Source organism: Python bivittatus, unplaced genomic scaffold (assembly GCF_059951505.1).
Source record: "Python bivittatus isolate LINGU-HERP-01145 unplaced genomic scaffold, Pbiv_v1 ctg000080_np1212, whole genome shotgun sequence".
Classification (NCBI taxonomy): domain Eukaryota; kingdom Metazoa; phylum Chordata; class Lepidosauria; order Squamata; family Pythonidae; genus Python; species Python bivittatus.
The window spans coordinates 18,888,662-18,911,787 of NW_028277035.1; the positions used below are offsets into that span (position 1 = coordinate 18,888,662).

The 23,126-nt window shown below is 35.6% G+C and overlaps 1 protein-coding gene across 8 annotated transcripts in view; it reads left to right on the top strand.

Annotated features, from left to right (window-relative positions):
* The window catches only part of TENM2 (teneurin transmembrane protein 2), a 586,296-nt gene that overhangs the window by 508,220 nt on the left and 54,950 nt on the right, over nt 1-23,126 (top strand). For all 8 annotated transcript variants that reach the window (XM_088133612.1, XM_088133610.1, XM_088133614.1 and 5 more), the window contains 4 exons: nt 13,377-13,587; nt 16,603-16,722; nt 19,192-19,453; nt 21,007-21,274. In XM_088133612.1, coding sequence (XP_087989738.1) covers nt 13,377-13,587; nt 16,603-16,722; nt 19,192-19,453; nt 21,007-21,274 — 861 coding nt within the window. The remainder of the gene's footprint in view (nt 1-13,376; nt 13,588-16,602; nt 16,723-19,191; nt 19,454-21,006; nt 21,275-23,126) is intronic.

The following is a 23,126-nucleotide window of genomic DNA, read 5'->3' on the forward strand; positions in this document are numbered from 1 at the left end:
CAACGATATATCATTTTATTGAAATTCTCTTTAAGATTATAACAGAGTATAAATTTCAGTCTTTTCATCCACACATTCTCTCATTGTCTCATTTGTATATCGTAACCAAAAGTTTTGGCCCACTTTATTATACATTCTTTCACTTGTTCTTCTTCCATTTCAAATTTCAATAAAAGTCTGTACATTTTAGCAATAGCATGTTCATCATTTGCACACAATTCTAATTCCAACTCAGTTTTACACTGTTCAAAGCCAAAAATTCTTTTGACTACTTTAAATATTTCTAGTAATTGTACATAAGAAAACCATTGGCAAATATGTCCTTCTGCCACCAGATCATCTCTTGATTTCATTTTATATTCCCCTTGACAAAATTCTAATATCTCATGATAAGTTAGCCATTTGTGTTTACTTATTGTTTCTCATCTATAGAATGCTTATTGTGCTGAGACCCACAAAGGTGTTTTTGGACACAACCTGGGTTTGTATCTATTCCATATTCTCAATATGGTATGTCTAACAAAATGATTTTTAAAATGTACATTAACCTTAGCTTTGTCATGCCATAAATATCCATGCTGCCCAAATCTCAAGTCATGCCCTTCTAACTCCAAAAGCCTTCTATTTCTCAGCAACACTCACTCTTTCATCCAAACTAAGCAACAAGCTGCAAAATATAATTTCAAAACAGGTAAACCCAGTCCTCCTCTTTCTTTTACATCTTGTAATACCTTATATTTAACTCATGGTTTTTTCCTTGCTACACAAATTTAGTTACGCCCTTCTGCCATTGTTTAAATGGTCCGTCAGTTGTCAAATACTTGTTTTGTCAAAACAGGTATTGTCTGAAACAAAAATAACATTCTAGGCAAAACATTCAATCTTTATCACAGAAATTCTCCCCAACAATGATAACTGTATTTTCTCCCATCTTAACATATCCTTTTAAACTTCATTCCATGTCTTAACATAGTTATTTTGAAATAACATATAATTCATATTTGTTATAGCAATACCCAAGTATTTTACCTTCTTCTCAGTCTGAAAACCTGTTTTATACATCAACTCTGTTTGATCTTATATTTTCATATTTTTTATTAACATCTTTGTCTTCTGTTTCTTGATCTTAAAGCCTGCTAATACACCAAAATCTTTTAATTTACCCATTACTATTTCAATTCACTTTAAAGGATCTTCCAAAACCAGCACTAAGTCATCTGCAAAAGCTCTTAACTTATAAAACTCTTTTTAAAATTTTTATTCCTACAATCCTCTCATCTTGGCTTATGTCTCTATTCAATATTTCAAGAACCAAAATAAACAGAAGAGGGGACAGTGGCAACCCTGTCTTGATCCTTTTTGTATCTCACATGGTTTTGTTAGATCTCCATTAACAATAATTTGTGTTTTCTGTAAAGTGTAAATCAATTTTACCCATTTTATAAAATTATCTCCAAAGTTAATATCTTCCAAAACTTTAAATAGGAAAGTCCAGTACAAATTGTCAAAAGCCTTCTCTGCATCTATGAAAATCAATGCAGCTTGTTTTTCATTATGTTGTTCGAAATATTCTAAAATGTCCAGTGTAGTTCTAACATTGTTCTTTAACTGTCTTTTAGGTAAGAACTCACACTGGTCTTTCTGAATAAATCCTTGCAAAATTATTTTCAATCTACCAGCTAAAATCATTGTGAACAACTTATAGTCATTATTCAATAATGATATTGGTCTATAGTTCCTTATCTTGTCTCTCTTTAGGCATTAGTGCTATATTAGCCTCTTTCCAAGTCTCTGGCATCTTTCTTCCCTGTAGAATAGATTTCATTGTATTTTGTAGAGGTTGTAAAAGTTAATCCTCAAAACATTTATAATAAAAACCTGATAGTCCATCTGGTTCAGGCACTTTTCCTGGTTTAATCTTTTTTTATAGCTTCAGAAACTCCCCTTATTGTTCTAGGTCCATTCATAATTTTCTTTGTTCCTATTTTTTTTAGTAATTATTTTATTAAAAGCTTTAGGAACAACAATAAAAGATAATACAAACTAGAAAAGAAAAAAAAGAGTGCAAGAAAGCAAAAAAAATAAAAAGAACCCCCCCCCAAGAAAGCGACTTCCCACCCTCATCATGACAAGTATAAACAATTTCATAGTCTCTTCACCTCCTCTTAATTAACAAATATAAAACTCTTCATCCCATAACCCATCTCTTAACAATAGACAAGTAACATCTTCTCCTTCTCCAATTAGCAGCAAAAAGTCCAGAGCTCTAAATATTAAGATTAATTAAAATATATAAAACTCAACATTCCACATCTCAACTATTAGCTGTAAACAAAACTCAATTTAAAATGCATAAAATGGTCCAAATATCCTAGTGTAAACAAACAAACAAAACAAAACAAACTAAAGTTTAACCTGACAAAAAGAGGCCATTTCCCCTTTAAAAAAGACAAGCTCCAATTCACAATAGTTCTCCTATTCCAAATGCCAACAAATCCAAAGAAAACCACCCCAAATAGCAAGATATCCCTTTCAAATAAACATTCCATATCTCAGCTCTAAATTTTAAGCAAATCCACATTACACAAATGTAAAGTAATCTCATTATCCTGATATAAACAAAAGACTAGAATTTAACATAACAAAGAGAGAGAATTTTTACCTTAAAAAAATTCACTAAACTTCCTTTTTTTTCAAATAATTTTATTAAGTATTATAAATGAAAAGAATAAAAGACAATATAAAAAACAATAAATACAAACAGAAAAATACAACAAAAGGGAGCGGTGTGGAAAAGAAAAAAGAAAGGAGCAAAGAAAAAGAAAAAGGAAGTAACTTCCCCTTTAATCCCAGCAAGTAAAGACAATTTTAATAGCCTATCACCATCTCTAAATACGACATAATCCTTTAGGGAATAAGTCATCCATCAGATTCAGTTGTGTTACATTTAAGTCCCCTTCCAAATAATTTCATAGACATCCCTTGCAATTTGTTCTTGTTCTATAATTTCATTACAACACACTCTGTCCATCTTATCAAGCAATTGATCCATTCTAGTAAGAAGCTTAATAGAGATATATTCAAAAGTTTGGAACATAGATTTCTGTTCCATATGCTTTATCTGCTCCATATTCTTTATCCTCTAGCTCCTTCTAGTCTCCAACCTTCAAGGTCTCCTTAAGGTAAAAAAAAAAAGCAGTCTCCTTATGGTAAAATAAACCAAAACAGTCGCCATTTTCTCATGAGAAAATATCTTCTAATTAATTCAAAGCTATAATTCTAAATCCCTCTGGCCCCTTAAGCCATTGTTAACTTTCAAAAATCCATATACTAAGGACTCTTTTGCTGCATAGTCCAAAAAATCATAGATTTTCAAAAAAATTTAAATCGAATTTACACCATCATCCTCTAAGGGGGAGGAAACTCACCTGATGAATACAGTAAAACCTTGCCAGTCCAAAGAGTCTTAATCTCTCCAGTAAACAACAACAACAACAAAATAATCCAAAAAAGTGATTAAGAAATGAGGCACACTCGAGCTTAATGTCCGTGAAAAGCTGCTTTATAAGTGTGAGCTTGATGAAATCCTGACTCTCAGCCACTCCACTCATAAGCTGACTTCAAAAAACCAGTTTCCATGGCCTACTCAGTAGTAGCAGCTGTCCAGAGTCACGTGGATAATCTCAATGATTTCTCCTTCTTTCGAAGAAATTTTGCAGGTCCAGATCCAGCATTCAGCCATGATTCCTCTTGCAAAAGCTGTCCTACTAATGAGCAGAAAGTCAGCTCACCATGGCACTCACAGGAAGTATCATCAAACTTCCTTACTTTAAGTAAAAGGGCAATTAGATACAGAGCCAGTTTACTACTATAAAATTAGGATACATAGAGTAACTATAAAGAGAAAAGCTTAAACACCATATTAAATGTAAGCAAATCCAGTATACCACATTTTTCCAATTGAGATATCAGTAAATCCAAAAAGGACCACCCAAAATAACAATATATCCCCTTTTAACCCTCTAATAAACCAACTTTGTATTCCTTTATTCACACACACACACACGTACACATACATACATACATATACATACACATAATACATACATGTATAAACACACACAGACACACACACACATACATACACACAGAACAATCTTTCTCTATAATCTATTGGGATGGTTATTGATCCTTGTTACAAATTTCTTCAATACTTTAAGGAGTCTCTTTTGTGAGCCCAACAAAAAAAGATTGTTCCAATTGCTCTCTGGGATTGTCATTTTTATTTTCTTCTTGATTTTCAAAGCCTCATCCAATTTTCCCTTTGTATCTAGTGACAGATTCTTACTTAGAGTCTCATTCATGTTGTTCTCTAATGGAATTTGTTGCATATCTTTTTCTGCAACATTTTCTTCTGGGAACAGGCTGTTCTTAAGATCTGTGGAGTCCTTGGGGTTCTCTGAGCTTGGTTCTTGCGAACGTTTCGCTACCCAGCTAGGTAACATCTTCAGTGCTGGTAGCTGAGCAACTCGCCCATGTCTGTGGCTGCTGCTCCCACGCCACCAGTGCAGGGCGAGCTGCTCAGCTATCAGCACTGAAGATGTTACCTAGCTGGGTAGCGAAATGTTTGCAAGAAAACAACCAAGCTCAGAGAACCCCAAGCACTCCACAGTTCAACCCTGAGCTACACATATTCGCTTCTATTGCTCTTAAGAAGACACAACATAGTTGACATAATTGAATCAAAATCCCAACACAGTTCCTGATACAGTTCCTCAAAGATATCTCTGAACACCCTTATAAGTTATTTGTCTTGTTATGCCTCCAATATCAAAAACAATTGTTCTTTCCCACAAACCTGCATTTATTCTTTAAAAATAATTTCAAAGTCTTAATATTCAAAATCCAGCATTCCGTTTTCTGAGCCCTTAATCTATAGCCAAAACCTTGCTTGCTTTTTGCTGTTTGTTTGTTTTTTTAAGATTATAAAAGTAGATCTTCATTTTCTTATTTTAAGGATTGAAGGCGCTCACCTGGTGTTAACAATCTTGTCACTTTGAAGCTGCCTGACTTCTTTGAAGCAGTTAATACACAGTTTCCAAAAGGGGTTTGCAAGGGAAGTGTGCAAACTTAGTGGACTTTGAAAAGGCTCTATTTGTGGCTGGAGCAATTATGGCATATTCCTCATCTCCCAATTCCCCCCCCCCCACCCCCCAAGACTGCTGTCGTGATCTCTTTGTGAAGAGCAACCATAAGGAGAAACAGCTCAGGCAATCTTGGGTCTTCTCTAACAGAGAGGTTTGTGGGAGCCAATCTACTTATCAGCTCCTTATTCAAGTCTGCAAATGCTGGCTCTGCTTTTCATGGAGCTGTCTTCAGAAGTCCCATAATTTGTCTTTGTCCCTTGTAATCCTTGGTAAATTTTGGTCTTTTTAGATATTCATCTATTTTCTCCAAAGGAACATCATGTCATTTATACCAATTAGAATAATACTGATGAAATGCTTTTTGCATAGCCACATCTATCCGTTAATACAGTGTCTCCCTCTTGAAGTTTCAGTTTCAGTTTCAGTTTCTTTTCTTTGTTTCTTTTCTTAGTTTATACGCCAACCATTTCCATGGTTTATTTGCTGCTGCTGCTGCTGCTGCTTTTTTTTTTTTTTTTTGCTTTATCTAATTATTTTTATTTCTATTTCTGTTACTGTTAACATAGATAACTGTGGCTGTGAAAGTTTAATTCGTTGAGAGATATTTATCTTCTCTGGAAATTTCTTTAGTTCTTCTTTTCTTTTTATCTCATCCAAAATAGCCTGTGTTTTCTTTTTCATCTTCTTTTTAAGTTCAGTATTATGTTGTATAAAATAACCTCTAATAAAAGCTTTACTTGTGTCCCAAACCATTCTTAAATCAGTGCCTTTATTTAAATTATTTTTTTAATGTTTTAATTTCTTTTTACAATCCTCCACTATTGCTTCTTTCTGTAACAATATTTCATTCAGTATCCATCTAAAAGAACTAGATTTCCTTTTGTAAGCCAAACTCACAGGATTATGATCTGAAAAAGTAGTTGGTAAAATTTCTACTTTACAGACCTTAGTAATCAAATTCTTTGAAATCCAAATCATATCTATTCTTGAAAAGGATCTATGTCTTTCTGAAAAATAAGTGTATTTTCTTGAATTACCATTTTTCTGTCTCCATACATCAACCAACCCTAAATCATCCATTAAATTAAAAAAAAAAACTTTTGGTAATTTACCTTGAGTGATTTCAGTATTTTAAGACTGCTGCTGAGAAAGTCTATTTGCATGTTCAGTCTTCACAAGTTTGTTACTGACATTAATTTTATTGATTCTGGCAATGACTCAGTTGAGTAAGAAACTACAAAGCAGAATTTATGGAAATTGGCCCTAGGAGACGCCGATAGCCTAATATGCAAGTATTGATACATCCAAATTTTTCATAGTCTTTTTCATTTTTTTTCCAGTGTTCTGAGTTAAATGTAAGTGTTTGTGTTCACTTTTAAGCAAACCGAACAGATGTTCATTTTCTATGCTAACATGTAGAAAATAGAAAGCTGCTCTTTTTCAGTTTTGGTGCTTCTCCAAACTTGGTGATATTTAACTACCAAAATGGCTTATAAAGATGTGTGCTTGAAATTAAATGAGGATTAGGTGTGTGCATTGAGGATAGTTTGTATTTACATAGTATGTATGCATGGATGCTGTAGTGTGCTTAATGATAAATTCATTGAGTGAAAATATTCTTTCTTTCTTTCTTTCTTCCTTCCTTCCTTCCTTCCTTCCTTCCTTCCTTCCTTCCTTCCTTCCTTCCTTCCTTCCTTCCTTCCTTCCTTTCTTTCTTTCTTTCTTTCTTTCTTTCTCTTTCTTTCTTTCTTTCTTTGTTTTGCTTCACTAAGCTTTGTCTATAATGGAAATGGAATGAAACTTGTGAGTGAATGAAGACCAATACAGGTCAGAACATGTGTGATTGAATATATGTGAAACTGACATAGACCAGAAGTCAACTGATCTTGCCAGCCTCATGCTCAAACAGTAGCTTTGATTGCCTGCTCAACAGAGCATTTGTTTGCCAGGCAGCTCCAGATGACAGATGCTGCTCTCTTTGGACTGAAAAGTTATGTCAATCATCAATACCAGCGATGCTCATATCTTTGCTATATGTTCCCTGCAATGAGTAGACTGGGGAGAATCATTGTTGATTTGGCGGTACATGTCACCCTGATCATCAGCAACTGAATGATCTCTTAGTGGTCTGTAACTGCATCTTTATTCATTTGTAATGAATGTGGGCTTGGCATAGTTTGCTTGATCTGTCAAAACTAAAGAAGGAATTCTATATATAGTATTTCTGGGCCTCTTGCTACGTAAGCAATGTCATTTCAGAAAGGCTACTTTAGAGCCACTATAGTAGAGCTATTAGTAAGGTGAACAGTTTAAATACTATTAATAAACAATGTTTATTTTCATATTTTTGTACTGCCAGTCATGTATATCCAGGAATGGTACAACAGTAAAATGACCATTTGACTATGTATTATAAATGCAGCTAATGGTAACTAGAACATAATCAGAGGCCATCGATGAAAACAGTAGCAATCAGTGCAAAGACAATTAAAACAATTTCATCATATGCCTAAATTGCAACAAAGGCAGCAAATCGTTGATTTCTAGGAAGAGTATCATACCAGAAAAAGCACTCTATCTGGTTGATGCCAACTGAACTTCTAGGTGTGTCTTCAAGGGAAGGTCAAAAAGTCAAGATGGTAGCCACAACTATGTGATCAACCCGCCACCCCTTTCTTTGGGCCTTGCCTGTAAAGAGGGGGCAGGACTTCGATCACACAGTTGCAGCCACCCCCTTGATTTATTGCTCCCCACCCCAACCCCTGCTGGTGTCCCTGTGAGCTATCTATAGAATATATTGCAACGAGGAGACTTCTGGCTGTGACTGTAGTATGCAGTCTATGGCAAAAGGCATTTAACTCAGCACTGTGGCACATGTTGCCAGTAGAACTAACAGCACATAATTCAAAGAAAGATTGAATATACATACAGTATTGTGTCTCTGTAGTTTCTGTCTAAGAAATTGTTTAATTAATGTACAAAAATAATCAAGAATAGACATTTTTCTTCAAAGAAGGAGAACATAAATTTTAAAAACACATTAGTGTCAATTTCCTGCATCCAGGAAATATTAAATGCATTTGTGTAAAATTTATTTGCATACCATTATTCAGGATGCTGGCTTATTGGTGGTGAGTAAATATGCCAGAGCACACGGCCAATTACTTCTGTTTGGGTTTTCAAGGAGCTAAAATAACCATAACCAGGATCTGCCTTTCCTACAATAGAAAGCTTAGCCTGAACCCTATCTTGGCATATGTTGTTGATGGTTTTCACAAGCCACAGATTGAATCTAAGGTTTGTATTTGGCTTACAAAACCTACCTTTTTAGAGGAATAACAAATCAGAATTCAGGTTCTAATGTAATACTAAACTTATTAGCAATTTCCTGCTTCCTTTCGCCATTCCTACATGAAAGAGGAGTGAAACCAGAACAATTAGATGCTATTTACCACCACTTTTCTTAGGAAAAATGGAGTTATTAGACATTCATTTATAACTTGACTTTCTGCATTACATTTTTATCAGATATACTGATATCTGAGTATATACTGATCCTTAAGCTACTAGTGACATCCTTAGTACCTTCCTAAAAATTATTTTGTGTCGGTAAGATTTCCTGTAGACAGCTCTGAGGAGTACAGTATTCCATACCATCCATCTGAAACCCAGTTTCTCTCTTGGATTAGACATTATTTTAAATATATATTATCTACATCTACATCTACATCTACATCTACATCTACATCTACATCTACATCTATCTGTCTGTCTATCTGTCTATCTCCCTCCCTCCCTCCAAGCTGGGTTCCATATAATGACCATCATATGTAACCTAGGTTTCCTTTGCCTACCATGCAAAGCTTATATCTGAACCATGTGAATGTTGTATCCTTAGATATTGGATAAGCTGTTATCAACTCTACACAACCATGAGCTGGTTAAGTTTTTCAACTCACATGTACATATCTAAAATCCCATGGGCATTTGCAGGAGGAAGGCAAGTGGGACAATTGGAAAGTGTACATTACAACACAAACTCTGCCTTATATGTACTTATGGGCAGTGTGATACAAGTATGAAAGGTGGAGTTTGTATCATCATGTCATGGACACCTTTGAGAAATACACTTAACCAGCTTATGTGCTCTGGAGAGTGTGTTTTGCAGAAGGACACAGATATAAATGTCTGTTCGGATTAAACCACTGAATATTGATTTTAATTATGGTAGTACAGTTGATCCACTGGAATGAAGTATGCATATTAGTTAATCTAGATTGAAATTGTATCTCTATTAGGAAATCACTAAATAAAAGTGGTATGTTACTCTTTGCTTTCTGACAACATAAAATGGGAACAAAGATTAACTCCTCCAGAGTTCTTAAGAAAGCAACTGAAAGAAACATCACAAAGCACTTTATAACCTAAGGCAACCATGAGACACAGATTAGCTCTTCCTTGGAATATGGCCTATGCTTATAATGGTTTCTATAAGTGCTTTAAAATTCTGTATTCTAATAAAATTATTACAGTTATAGGAAGAGGGAGAAAAACTGAATTCTTAATCATTCTTTCTATAGTACTAATAATGAAATATCAGGGAAATGAAGTTCCAGTATGCATGTTTAGCTGAATACATTCTTTCTTCTTTACAATGAAAATGGTAGATTATTTCCTAATTCAAACACAGTGTGACCTGTAATTTTATTAGCATATTTTGCTTCAAACAGTTTTTAGACAGCTGTAGTGAGTTATACTTAACAACGACTACATATTTCTCATAAGTATTTGAATGGTGAAATATTCCCTAGTTACTTGTCACTTCAAGTTAAATCTCCTTATTTTGATTCTAGACAACGAATGCATTAAAGGTGGCTTACTTTTTGTCAACTACAGCCATCTTATGTAGATTTGTAATATCATCTTACAATTCCTGAAAAACAATATTTGTAGTTTTAGAGTTAGCCACATGAGATTATTGCCTTGAGTTGACATGTATACAAAATAAGATAAAATATCCTTTGAATTAAACTCCTGGTCATTTCACAGACATATGCATGTCATTCTCTTGGCAACAATAAGGAAATGATTTACCATTTCCTTCTTTCAAGATCAAGATTCTTGGCATTCTTCATTCTCAAAAGCTGCTTTGGGGGGGGGGGCAATTCAACTTGCAAATCCTTGATACATCATGATTTTGAACATGGCTTGATCCAAATATTTTGTTTTTATGTAATGCCTCATACCTTAGCCTTGATGAAGTTTTCCTTACTGTGTGTTGCTCTGTATGTATTTATGTATGTTTGTATACAGGAAACATAAGTGTAGTCTTTAAAAAGACATATTAACCTATTATATGGATTATCTTAATTATTTTAAATATAAATATATACATCATATCATTTCACAGGTGCTAAAGTTCACTAATATTTATTAAGGAGAAGTATAATTGAATTTCATTGAAAAACTATTTAAAAGTTTGATAACCACCCTCGGTTTTAAGAGTGCACTTACAACATTTTTATTAAATAGATCAGTAAATTAAATGCACCTTTTTCTCTTAAACTTGTTATTTCCTTATCACTGAAGAACATTCTATGGAATGTATGCTGTAGTTTCAGTAAAAAGATTACTTAACTTTCATCATTCAGAAACAATCCAACCATAATGTCAGTGTATCTAAAGTGTCTGATACAAATGTATGTGTGCATGTGTGTGTAATTGGTGGGTCTGTGAATAGTATAGGTAATTCTATTCCACCTTTGAACTGCCATTTAAACAGCCAGCTCAGGCATCTTTGTTCTGTTGGATCTTCCACTGAGTTTAATAGGATTTATTCCACAATACAGCTTTCTAGGATTCAGTGCTTCTGGATATTTGGGGACTACTACTTCTAGAATTCCCAACAAGCATGACTGGGAATCCTGAGAATAATAGTACAAAATATCTGCAGGACATCATATTGGGGAAGGCCATCATAGTAAATAAGTTTAGGATTTCAGGTACTTTGATATCTAATATTTAGTATTAATGCTAGAATTAAATATATCTGCCTGACAGAAATCTTGTTTTTCCACAACAACAACAAAAATTGCAAAAGAACCCTTCTTTGCTTTCAAATCCTCTTTCTAGTTGAATTTGAATGTTCTTTAACACTCTTGTGATGTGACTTTTCTCCTATTGAAGAAGAAGATATCTAATTCTGTGCTTAAACTGAAAACTCCTTTGCATGCTGAAAAATGTGGGCATTGTAAATGAATAAACATTAATAAGCACTGCAATGGGACAGAAAAGTAAAGGAATTAGAGTTTAATGAAGTTCCTTGGTGCAGACTTAACTACGAAATCTAAAAAGCATGTGTGTGTGTGTATTTCCATTCAGTCTCCACGTAGTGATATATAGGTTTCTCACTGGTATTGAATGGAGGAATGTCTAGCCACCTGAAGTCCTTAACTGGCACTTCAGAACAGTTTGATTACCTCCTTGATTGTTTGCGAGATAACTCTAAGATTGGCAGTGACAGGGTAATTTACTGAAGATTGCAATGTCAGACTATATCCAAGGGGGCTTGCTGGCATGAAGATGTTATTCTCATGACTGACAGGCCACTGGGAGATTGGTATGCCAATTTAAAGTTCATGGTGTTGTCCAAAGTGTTCAGACGCTTCAGCCCATAATCATGCAGTTTGATGAGGTCATTATAGGCATAACATATTCTCACCCCCATATCAACCAAAGCAACAAAGTATTCAATAGCTTCGATAGTATTCTCTCCCACCTGCATGAACAAAAATACTGGACAAACAAAAAACAACAAACAATTTTCAGTCTGTAGTTACAAGCTCCAGAAAGAACGGTATTGTGGAAAAAGTGTTCAAGTTTCAATAGGAAAACCATCTTCAATTATTATTGGAGTTCAACTACATTCTCACATTGATTATATAAAATGGGTGGAGCCTGGAAAATATTCTACCTCCATGATGAAAAGGGACTTCCAGTGGGGATCACAAGTCACTGACCTTGAAAGTAAAAAAGAAATCTTCCAGCTCAAATAGCAAAATAACTTATCTAACTTAACAAGTGGTATGTGAAATGAAAATGGAATGCCGTCAATGCTGTTTCCTTTTAAAAATCCCAAAATGGCCATGGGCGAGTCGTTGCTTATGGAAACATGGCAGAAGTCTTCAGCATAGCTAATCAGATTCATAGCTGATCAGATCAAACATCCATCATCCTTTTTTTTTTTTAGGAAAAACTCAGTCCATCACAAAGATATATGGTAGATGATAATTTATTAAATATTCTGGATTAAGTATATTAAAAAGTTTCAGATAGATTCCAGTGGAAACAGGTTTAACCACCCTTCTTTGCACTGGAATTTTCAGTCACACAGATGTATCAGTAAAAGTCAGCTAATTTTAATCTTTTTCTGGCTGCCACAGATAACAAATATGAAAAGATACATTATTAAAAGCTATATACAGTCAAAGAGATGATATTTAAAAACAGAGTTTATACTGGGAAAATATGCATTGAAATAACTGGCATAGAGAAAATATGTTATTAAAGATGGAAGTAGGATCATTTTCATTAAAACATGATTAATGGGCAATTTATATTAACAGATACATATTTTAGAGGAAGGTACATGCAAAAACTGTGCCTCATAGGAGACTTTTTTTTCCCCCATAGGAGACTTTATGTTCATAGGACATTGTGGCATTAAGTTCTTAGGAGACATTATGAACATAAATTACAGTTGTTGTTGTCGCTGTTGTTAATATTATCCTATAAAATAACATACAGATTGGAATACTCTATTGCCCCACTAATATGAGTAGTGAAATGGGCAGGATTTTAACTGATCTGCACATCCCAAACCTGGAGAGTCACCAAAAGCTGATTTGTATAAATTGAGCCTTTAGTGAACCTGAAAAAAATCCACCCCGAAAGTGAGAGCCATTCTGCACATATCTTTATGGACTTATTTTGGCATTTATTATAGTGATCCTAAAGGCAGTATTAGAGGTAGTTTGGTATACTAAGGTAACCTGGGTTGACAACAATACATAAGGTAAGAATAGGATCAGTATATTTCTAAAGTCAAATGTGCTGAGATTAGCAATATTAATGTTCACATTGTAAGGAAGCAATTGCGGGCTATAAACAGTGGTATCTACCTACCCATCAAGTGACTGGGGAAAATAGCCTATGTGTTCTTCCTTGCAGATGGCCTCACTGATTGTCTGGATCCAGATTGCTGCCTCCAGTCGACTTGTCAGAATAGCCTACTCTGTCGTGGCTCACGTGATCCCCTAGACATTATACAGCAAAGTCACTCTGGTTCAGCGGCTGTAAAGTCGTTCTATGATCGAATTAAGCTCTTAGTGGGAAAAGACAGCACTCATATAATCCCAGGAGAGAACCCCTTCAATAGCAGGTAACAACCAAATGTCTGAGTTTGTAAACACATAGGAGCTCTTCTGGCAGAGGTTTCAATAGTGGTTTAACATGGGATGTGGCTTTTGCTAGTGATTCTTTTCCATCTCAGGCTAAAATCTCATTCTGGGCTTTTTGTCATGATTTTTTAATGCTGCCTTTATGTCAGGATGCTGGCTTTGCATACTAACTCCATATGGGTAAGGGCTAGAACTGGATTTCATGCATTCAGAAAACTGGGAGAGAAAAATAATCCAAGCTTCATAATGAGAAAAATATGACAGTAATGAGAGTTGGATAGGCTCTGGCTTTCAGAAAGAGTAAGCCTATGTTTTGAGCCTCACATGGTTAATCTAAATATGGAAATACAGCATTGATATAGTGTTTTAAGGGGCTGACATTTATTTCTTTTCAAGTTTTGACCCCTGCATCCTTTGGTTGCATTAAAGCTGTGTTAATAACCTGTAAAAGCTGCCTACATTTTTAAATAATTAACAGTTGTTTGGTTTTAATCAGTCAAAATATTGTGAAAGCTAAGTGTCAATTGATTGAATATTGAAGTCCTAGTTCAGATAAATAGACACAGGGAAAGTCTCTTTCATATATCACAAATCTGGTAAAAGATGACAGCTCTGTCTTTAGGGACTCTCTGTTTTTTTGGAGAAGAGTTTTGCTGAAAGGAAGCACAATTGTCAGTCTGAGCTCTGCCACATATCCATGTGTGACTTACAGACAGGGCAGGATTAAAATCTCACTGGCAGACTCCTTCTCCCAAGGGTTCCCAAGCAAAAGATAATTACAGTAGGCTGCCATCAGTTGGGTTGAGCCTCCTGACACACCCCAGTGTGTTCCAGTTTCTTTTTTTCTTTTTCTTTTTTGGGTCCTCTATTCCTCTTTTCTCCCTCAGCTCAGCTAGGAAAAATAGAAATGAAGATGCAGTCTTACATACTTCTTACATGGGGAAGATTTTAATGAGAAATTCCCTTATTCAACCAACGAAACCAAATCTGTAGACAAAAGAAAGAGTTTATTGAAAAAAATAGAAATATGAGAAAAACAAGAGAAGACAACAATCAGACATACACACAGAGAATTCCAAATACGATACAATCAATACAATAAGCCTGGCTAAAGTTATCTATATTAATTCCTTAACTCCTTGATTAAGCTCTTAGATTTCAGCATGTCTTCAGAATTCATTATATGGAGAGCATAGTTGGAGAGAAACCCTCAGGGCCTTCTGCATGGATGGTAGGCAAGCTGTCACAACCTTAGGATGGTATAGATCTCAAGCAGGATGCACACACATCAATTCAACTTGGAAAATGTTTTCAAAAAATGTGTTGTTTTTCATTACAAAAGAAAGACAACCTATCACTTTCTAACTTACAGTCAGTACCTCTATGTTATGCCTGCTATTTTGAAAGGCTACTTTAATCATCTAAGATCTATTTTATTTTATTTACCTCAATGCTAATGTCTGTCTTATTATTCTTCCTAAGCTCTAACTTCTGTTCTTCACTATCTATCTTACCTTCAGCTTTAGGTTAATTTTATCTATCCTAGGTTGAGTCCTACACGCCTTCATCTACTGTACAGTTATTACATATGAATATATTTGCTTGATCTTAAGTCTACGTGTAGACATTTATTTTTCAAATTTGCACTAAATACTGCAGTGGTATCTCCTGTATTGGAAGGTAATAAGAGGATAATAATCTGTAGCTTTAATATATTTGCTAAAATAGGATACATTATATTGTTCCTGCTTTAACATTTGAAATGCTTACTGTTTTTGACCATGTTGCTGTTCCCATGTAAAAACTGATTTCAGGATATTTAAGTAGACAGTTTTAGATTATTTACCTGCTTTTCTCTGAACAAATTATCTTCTTTTCTTCAACAACATCAAGTATATGTTCATAGGTAACTACTGTATTATTCCATCTAATGATTCACTTTAGATGGAACAACTTTCTTCACCAGAAGCTCAAAGTAGGGTGAAATCTTGATCATCCATCTATCCCAAGAAAATTCAACTTAAAGCCTTATTATGGAGTAAAATCTGCCTAGAGAACATTTAAATATTTCAGGGGTCACACAAGCAAATCTCTTTTTGAGTAAAGGATATTTGTTTGTTTGTTTGCTTGCTTGCTTGACTTCCCATTGCATTTCTCTGCACAGATTTTGGACAGTTGTTGGGGATGATCAGAAGAATCTGATCTACCAGCAGGGTCTGATGCAATAGTAGATAGGATTTTTATAGCCCTAGTGGAAAAAGTTGCAAACCTAAGGGCAAACAGTTGATTCTTTAAAAAAAAAAATCACTAATTAAATGTGATGACAAAATTTTATGGACTGTGAACTGCCTTATTCTTTGAAAGGTAATTGATATCTGTGAAGTGAATGTTTCTGGCAGAGTAGCAGAATAATATTAGCAAAGACAATAATCCAGAGAATCAAGTTACTAATTCAGTGTGCTTTAAATTAGATTTCTTTAGATTTATTTCATTTTCCCAGCAGGAACCCTAACTGTACATGTCACATAGTACAGTTAGGATAATTTCTGAAGAGAAGGCTTTTGGCCTCTGGTAGTTCTAATACATAAAACCTAGCTTCATATAGTGAAGGAAGATAAGTAAAGGAGAGAGAAATCCACATCTGGACTTCACACAGCATCCATCTTTATCTCAGTCAAGACTGTGGCAGCTGATTAGAAATGATTGAATCCTTCCAAGTTGTTCTTGTAGTAGTTCTCCTTACAGCCCAGTCCTGTATCTGAAAAATGGAGGAGTTGCTGTTCAGATAAAGTTGTATGTGGTCCTGATGCCCATCTACATTTGGGATACAGTCATTAGACTCCTGTTTCATTTAGCTGCTATAGCTTTTAACAAGCAAAATTATTTTCAGTCAAGAATGAACATTTTTTAATGCCAGAAGAAACCCATCTAGCGTAATAATTTCATTCCCCAAAGTATTACTTCAGCACTGGCATTGAATTACATTTCTTTTCTAGCCTTGTATCTCTGATCAGAGGCCAAGTGGTGACTACAGATGGAACCCCACTTGTTGGAGTCAATGTGTCATTTGTCAAGTATCCAAAATATGGCTACACCATCACTCGCCAGGATGGCACGTAAGTTGACTCACTTCATTCAGGAACTACTTAGTATGTAATAACTGTGCAGATTAACAGATGGTGCTATCTAGTGAAGCCATGTGGTATCATGCATAGAATTCCTACTAGGGTAAAGAGCTATCAAGAAAGCATAAAGTAATTTTTCATGTGGTGTTTTGAAGACTAACTGAAAGTAAATTTGAAAGGGTTGACTTCTGAAAATAATGTGATAGCAGTTGGACTTCTTCTCACAGAAGCTGTATTACATCTATAAAAAATATTTGTGGGCTACAGTAGTATCCAGCAGAGACCCAGAAACATTTAATTTTGAGATTCAAGGCAGGCTAATACTCATCTGGATGGTGGGGGGGGGGCTCATAAAATAGTGCATTTTCTTAAAGTTTCCCAACTGCCCCTTTCCTTTCTAAAAATCAGCTCTATTTAGAGTTTCTTGAGGCAAAACATGATCAAAAGGGTATAACTGAATAAACTTAGACAATTCCCTGCTGCGTCCTGTTTCTCTGTTCATCATCTGATTTGAAAGGCACACAGATTTAGCTCCAACAAAAATATGACGTGTCATACTTTATCTAATTTATTGGCTGTAGAAGTAAAATAATATATTTACATGAAACAATGCATTCCAACTATTTGCTGCAGTGCATGTGAATCCATGTCCATAAAAGTCATCGGAATACCTGGTCCATAATAGTGCCGTTGTTGGGGGGAGGAGTCAACTTCCTTTTGCACTGCTGCAATGCTGAGATTTCAAGGGCGGGGGAGGGTTGTACATTAAACATCTTAGCAATAATGGGGATTCAGGGCTTTGGTGTGATGCAGTGTTTCATTATAAATTTACTAATTGTTTGCTGAAAGCTGTCATTCAGTTTTGCCACATGGCATGGAGGCATTTGTGTTGTTTTTAATGGCTACTCATAGCAGTTCTATGTTGGAAACTACACATCATACAGTGTTTTATGATATTTCATGACCATATTTGCATTAACAGCAGATCTTGGTTCACAGTGGAGGTCTTAATCGCAAACTTCCCTGAATCAAGAAAATGAGTGTGTTAACTTTTGTGCGTATGCTTGGAGGAAAAAGATATTGTATGACAGATGATTCCAATTCTAAATCTCCTGCAATCAGGAGACTAGAATTAAAGAGAAGGCCTTGAGCCATATCATTTAATAAATTAATTTAATATACTTAAAGAAAAAACCCAAGAGAAACAAAAATTTTGTTGCACCTGTTGGAAGCTAATGAGCTGTATTCATTTTTTCTTACTTCTGCCTAAATAGCAAGAGATGGCTTGTAGTACTGCTTTTTTTTGTTTGTTTTGGTAACTGGACACCATAAGCCATAATGTGATTTCTTTCGGTTTGGCTATGCATGCTTGTGAACCCTTAGTATGCTTGTAGTTTTGAAGACATGGTTTATGATATAGCATGTTGTGCAAAGTCATCTGGAGGTGTTTTATTCAGTAAGCAGTGATTAAGCAAACCATAGTTCAGCATAATATGTGAACTTTGATATTATCTCTTGGTTTAGGTACAATTAACACGGAGAACTGCCGTCCTTAGGGATGAGGTCAAAAAAGTCAAGATGAGATGAGATGCATGTTCAGAAGGGGCAAGGCTTGCATTGTGACACCACTTTTGTCATCTTGCTTCTTTTGTTCTACCCCCCACTCCTCCCAGCTGCTGTTGGTCCTGGATCAGGGCTCAGTTTTCTCACACATGCCCCCACTCCTATGGACCTAAAACCACAACACTGATGGACTTGTTAGAAACAAATATTCAGTATTTTAAATTTTTAGAGAGAAACCTTTTTTTTCATTTCTGAAGCAAATCCAGCACGAAGAAGAATGTGTACATTTCATCATCAAGATTTTTCTTCTCATTGACATAACTTTTCTAATGCAAGGATAGTTCTACTGCTGCTGGGTTTAAATAACAGCAGTTTTTAGCTAACATTGGATTTGATAATGGTTTGTTGATCCTGTGCTTTGTAGCATTTGAAATCTCTGTTTGTACTAATAATTTGAACCATTGCAAAAACAGTTACTTTTCATAATTAGTTATTTGTCCCTTCAAGTCACTGTTGACTCCTGGCAAGTGCCTGGACAAGTCCCTGTAGGGTTTTTTGTTTTGGCAAGATTTCAGAAGTGGTTTGCCATTGCCTCCTTCATAGGGGTAAGAGAACGTGACTGCACCAAGATCACCCAGCTGACTTTGTGCCTAAGGCAGGACTAGAACTCATGGTCTGGGGTCATAGCCTATTTTTTCTGCTTTGTTGTTGTTATGACTTTTGAGGAATCGAGTATAGCTATTTCTGGCCTCCTAAAGTTCTGGATCAATAAAGTAGAACATAATCTAAGAAATTATATAATAACCTGTATGAGGTGTGGTTCATTCTCTGGTTTCATTGCCTAGTTTTTCGCTGTGTTCTAGAATTATTCATGATGTAGACTCCAACTTTTTCTAGGTTTGATTTGATTGCAAATGGAGGAGCATCTCTAACTCTTCACTTTGAACGAGCCCCATTCATGAGTCAAGAGAGAACAGTATGGCTACCATGGAATAGCTTCTATGCAATGGATACCCTCACTATGAAAACTGAAGAAAACTCTATTCCCAGCTGTGACTTAAGTGGTTTCATCAGGCCTGATCCTGTGATAATTTCATCACCGCTTTCCACCTTTTTCAGTGATGCCCCTGGTCAAAATCCAATTGTTCCAGAGACCCAGGTATCAAACATGGATATTAAAAAAAAAAAAAAAGTTACAAGGAGTTCATTACCATTATTTTCTTAACAACAGCTCTATAACAATTATACTGATTCCATATTTTATAGTAACAGAGATATTTTGAATATTTATGTTGGTCTTTCCTTAATGAATATAAGGAAAGAGGAGATGCATTCAGAGATATAGTCAAAACATATTGGCATATGACTCTGATGTGTTTAGCAATATTCATTTACTATTTACCTTGGATGTATTCTTTGCCACAAACACCTGTACAAATTATGTATTTGTTGCATTTTTCCATTCTTTGAAGTTGGAAAAGTACATTTCTGGGAGAAATGCTTGCTTAGACATTTTTCATGACTGTTACAGTTCTGTGCTGAATTGGGCACCAAGCTATTGGAAATCCAAGCCTTTAGCACATTAGTAAAGACAGCAGAAGTATTACCCACGCATCTCAGAGAGTTCTTGAAGTATTTCAGTAGAATATACGTCTTAGATTTGTGCCTGTTGTTTATGACAAAACCATGCGTCTCCAGCATTGAGTTCCTAATTCAGCACTTGCTTCTTCTAGGTATACTGTAAATGTAGAAATTAATTGTTAGAAATGCTCCTAAGTAAAAGAGCAAGCCTATTTAATGGTGATGGATGTATTGTGCTAAGCTTTTCTTGTTCATTTTGTGTACCAAATACCTTAAACCTTATCCAGCTTTCTCTCTAGATTATAAAAGCCCATTGGGCAGTTCAAGCTAGGCATAAGTCCAGCAGGCAAGTGGCCTCTTGCCACAATCACATAGAAAAAGAGTTGACTCTAGAATTGAAAGAGCAGACACACAAGGTGCTGAACCCTCCTCCCCCAAATGGCTTTGCCTCCCCAGGCACCTTCTCCTCAGCCAAGATGCAATACTAGAAGTGAACTTCTAGGAGAGCTATGGGGAAGAGCTATGGGAAGAGGTAAGCAGTAAGCATGGGGAGAGTTCAGTTCCTCTCACCTACATGCCTCTTTTAATCTAATAAATAAATAAATAAATCTTATACATATCCCATCTCCATTCTTGCTCTTCATGAAATTGTCATAGATTCAAGTTTGAGCAAGCATCCTACTGGCATGTTTGCAAAAACATCACACATGCAGCTGAAGCATGTTGCATACCCAGGTGATAAGGGGGCCTTCTATCATCTTCATTGCTACTGTTACTCTGCTTTCCCCACTCCTATCCCTTGGGCATCCTTGCTACTTTAAGATGACTGTCAGTGGTAATTGTAGCTTCACAGCATACCAGCTCTATGTGGCCTTCTTGCATAAAACTAGCAACCAGATCTGTGATTCTTATTTATGCTTTTGCCAACAGTGTGGATTTTAAAATAAGCAGTAACAGTGGCCAAAATATTATTAATCCAGAAGTCATATCCTAAATCTTACCATTGCAGGAAGGCAGGCTAAAATTTCCTAGCAGTATTTACTTTAATCTACAAGTACAACCCATGAGCTGAACCAAATAAATCTCTTCAATACCGCTCTCATTTAATATGAACTCTCTTTCCTTACTTAGGTTCTTCATGAAGAAATTGAGATTCCAGGTGCCAGCATAAAGCTCTGCTATCTGAGTTCCCGTACTGCTGGATACAGATCTTTGCTTAAAATCACCATGACACAATCTCTTGTGCCTCTGAACTTAATTAAAGTTCATCTCATGGTAGCAGTGGAAGGGCATCTTTTCCAAAAGTCATTCCAAGCTTCTCCCAATTTGGCATATACTTTCATTTGGGATAAAACAGATGCCTATGGCCAGAAAGTTTACGGGCTCTCGGATGCTGTAGGTATGATCACTAGATTCAAATCATGTAACTTTTAAGTGCTGGTTTTCAACAACTGCCCTTAAGTTAAAGAAAAATCTGTGATCTGTACTGACAATAGAAAATACCTATAAACAGCTTCCATTATTCCACAGTAGCAGCAACTTTTTCCAGCTGTCATTTATTTTGTTTATTTGTTTATTTGACAGTATTTAAAACCTTCCCAATCCCAAAGTGCATTAGGCATTGTACAAAGAACAAAATTAAAAAAAAAACAATCTGACAGTAAAAATACTCTAATTAAAATACATGTGATAGATGCCCTCAGTCAAAACAACTGGGGCTGAAGGCTCATTGCAATAACACATATTTTACTTGTTTATAACATCTAGTAGAGATTGCACACAACATTCACTTATCTCTGGGAGTACCCAGTATAACACTTGTAGGCACCAATGTGCCTATTACTTTGCTTTATAAACAGTAACCTTCGGTCACACCTGACTTTATATGTAAGTGTGCATGTGTATGTACAGAGAGAGAGAGAGAGGGAGAGGAAGTGTTAGAAATAGAAAACAAGACCACCACAAAACGAAATGCAGGTTTTCAACTTAATTTTTACTTCCAAGTATTTATCTAGGCCCCACATTGGTTCCACAAGCTTTCATAAAATGATGGCTGAACAATCACGTATCAAGGGAAAAAGGAACAAGAATAGAAAGCGTGATATGAAGCATCCATTGGAGAACTTAGAGTAGCAGTGAACATTCTGTTTATTGGTACTTTCTGATTGGTTATGTTACTCATCACAATCATTCAGTGAATTGGAACACTTCCCATGACAGATGTGTTTTGGCATTGCCTATGACATGTTTTCAGAATTCAAAATGGGACACTAGCCCAGTAAGGTTGTGGGCTCCTCAGTTACATCAGTATTAAATTTGGAACATAGGAATCAATACCTCCTTTATTCATATCCACAAACCTTTTCTTTCCTTTTTGTACCCCAAGAAAAATGGAGGGGGGAGACTGGAAGCAGTGATATGCGAGGAAAATTGAAGAAGCGGCAGGAGTATGTTTCTGAAATGCATTGTTCTTGCATTTTTAGTGTCTAATTGAGTCTAGCAAGAAAAAGAATCATCATAAAATGTTTTCTAGAAAATAGAAATTTGAATGATGTCACGTACCAGAGCCCTGGGTGAAGTTGGCCTTGAATACATTGCCATCATGAGCAGTGACTTCTGGAATAAACTCAAACATTCCTTAGCACTTCCAGTGACTTTTTCCCAGTAATTTATTAACCTTAGTGACAAACATTTTATATCATGGGCCATGACTGTAAACTATCAATTGTTTAAGAGCCTGATTTACAGAGTTTTCCCAAGTTTTTCAGAGAGGAGCAGAAGAATCATTCAAATGAGATTTTGGTATAATTGATCATTTCTCACAGAGAGTTCAGATCATCCTTTATGTTTTCTGTGGGATAAAAATAAGGGAGTTTTACCACTCTTCCACCATGTAACGTCCTAACTGAATTTATGAAGTGGGAAAGGGCTGGGAGAGGAACTCACAAGGGTGCTTCATAAAGGATCAAAGCATCACTTCAGACTTGTTGCTTAGTTTTTACAGCAGGCTCAGTGGAAGTTTCAACCGTATATACACATACATGCACAAGATGACAAGAGGAGATCTTCAAAGTAGATAAGCCTTTGATAGGACATGGTGCCTTAGAACTTCAAGAGCAGGTGCAGAGGGCTACTTCAGTCACTTCACCAAACACAGCACTATTTGAATCTATACTTCTAAGCCAAATCCTGGCTTGTGATAAACAGATTTTGTTACTGACTGGACATCTAGGACACAATTTATTGGAGAC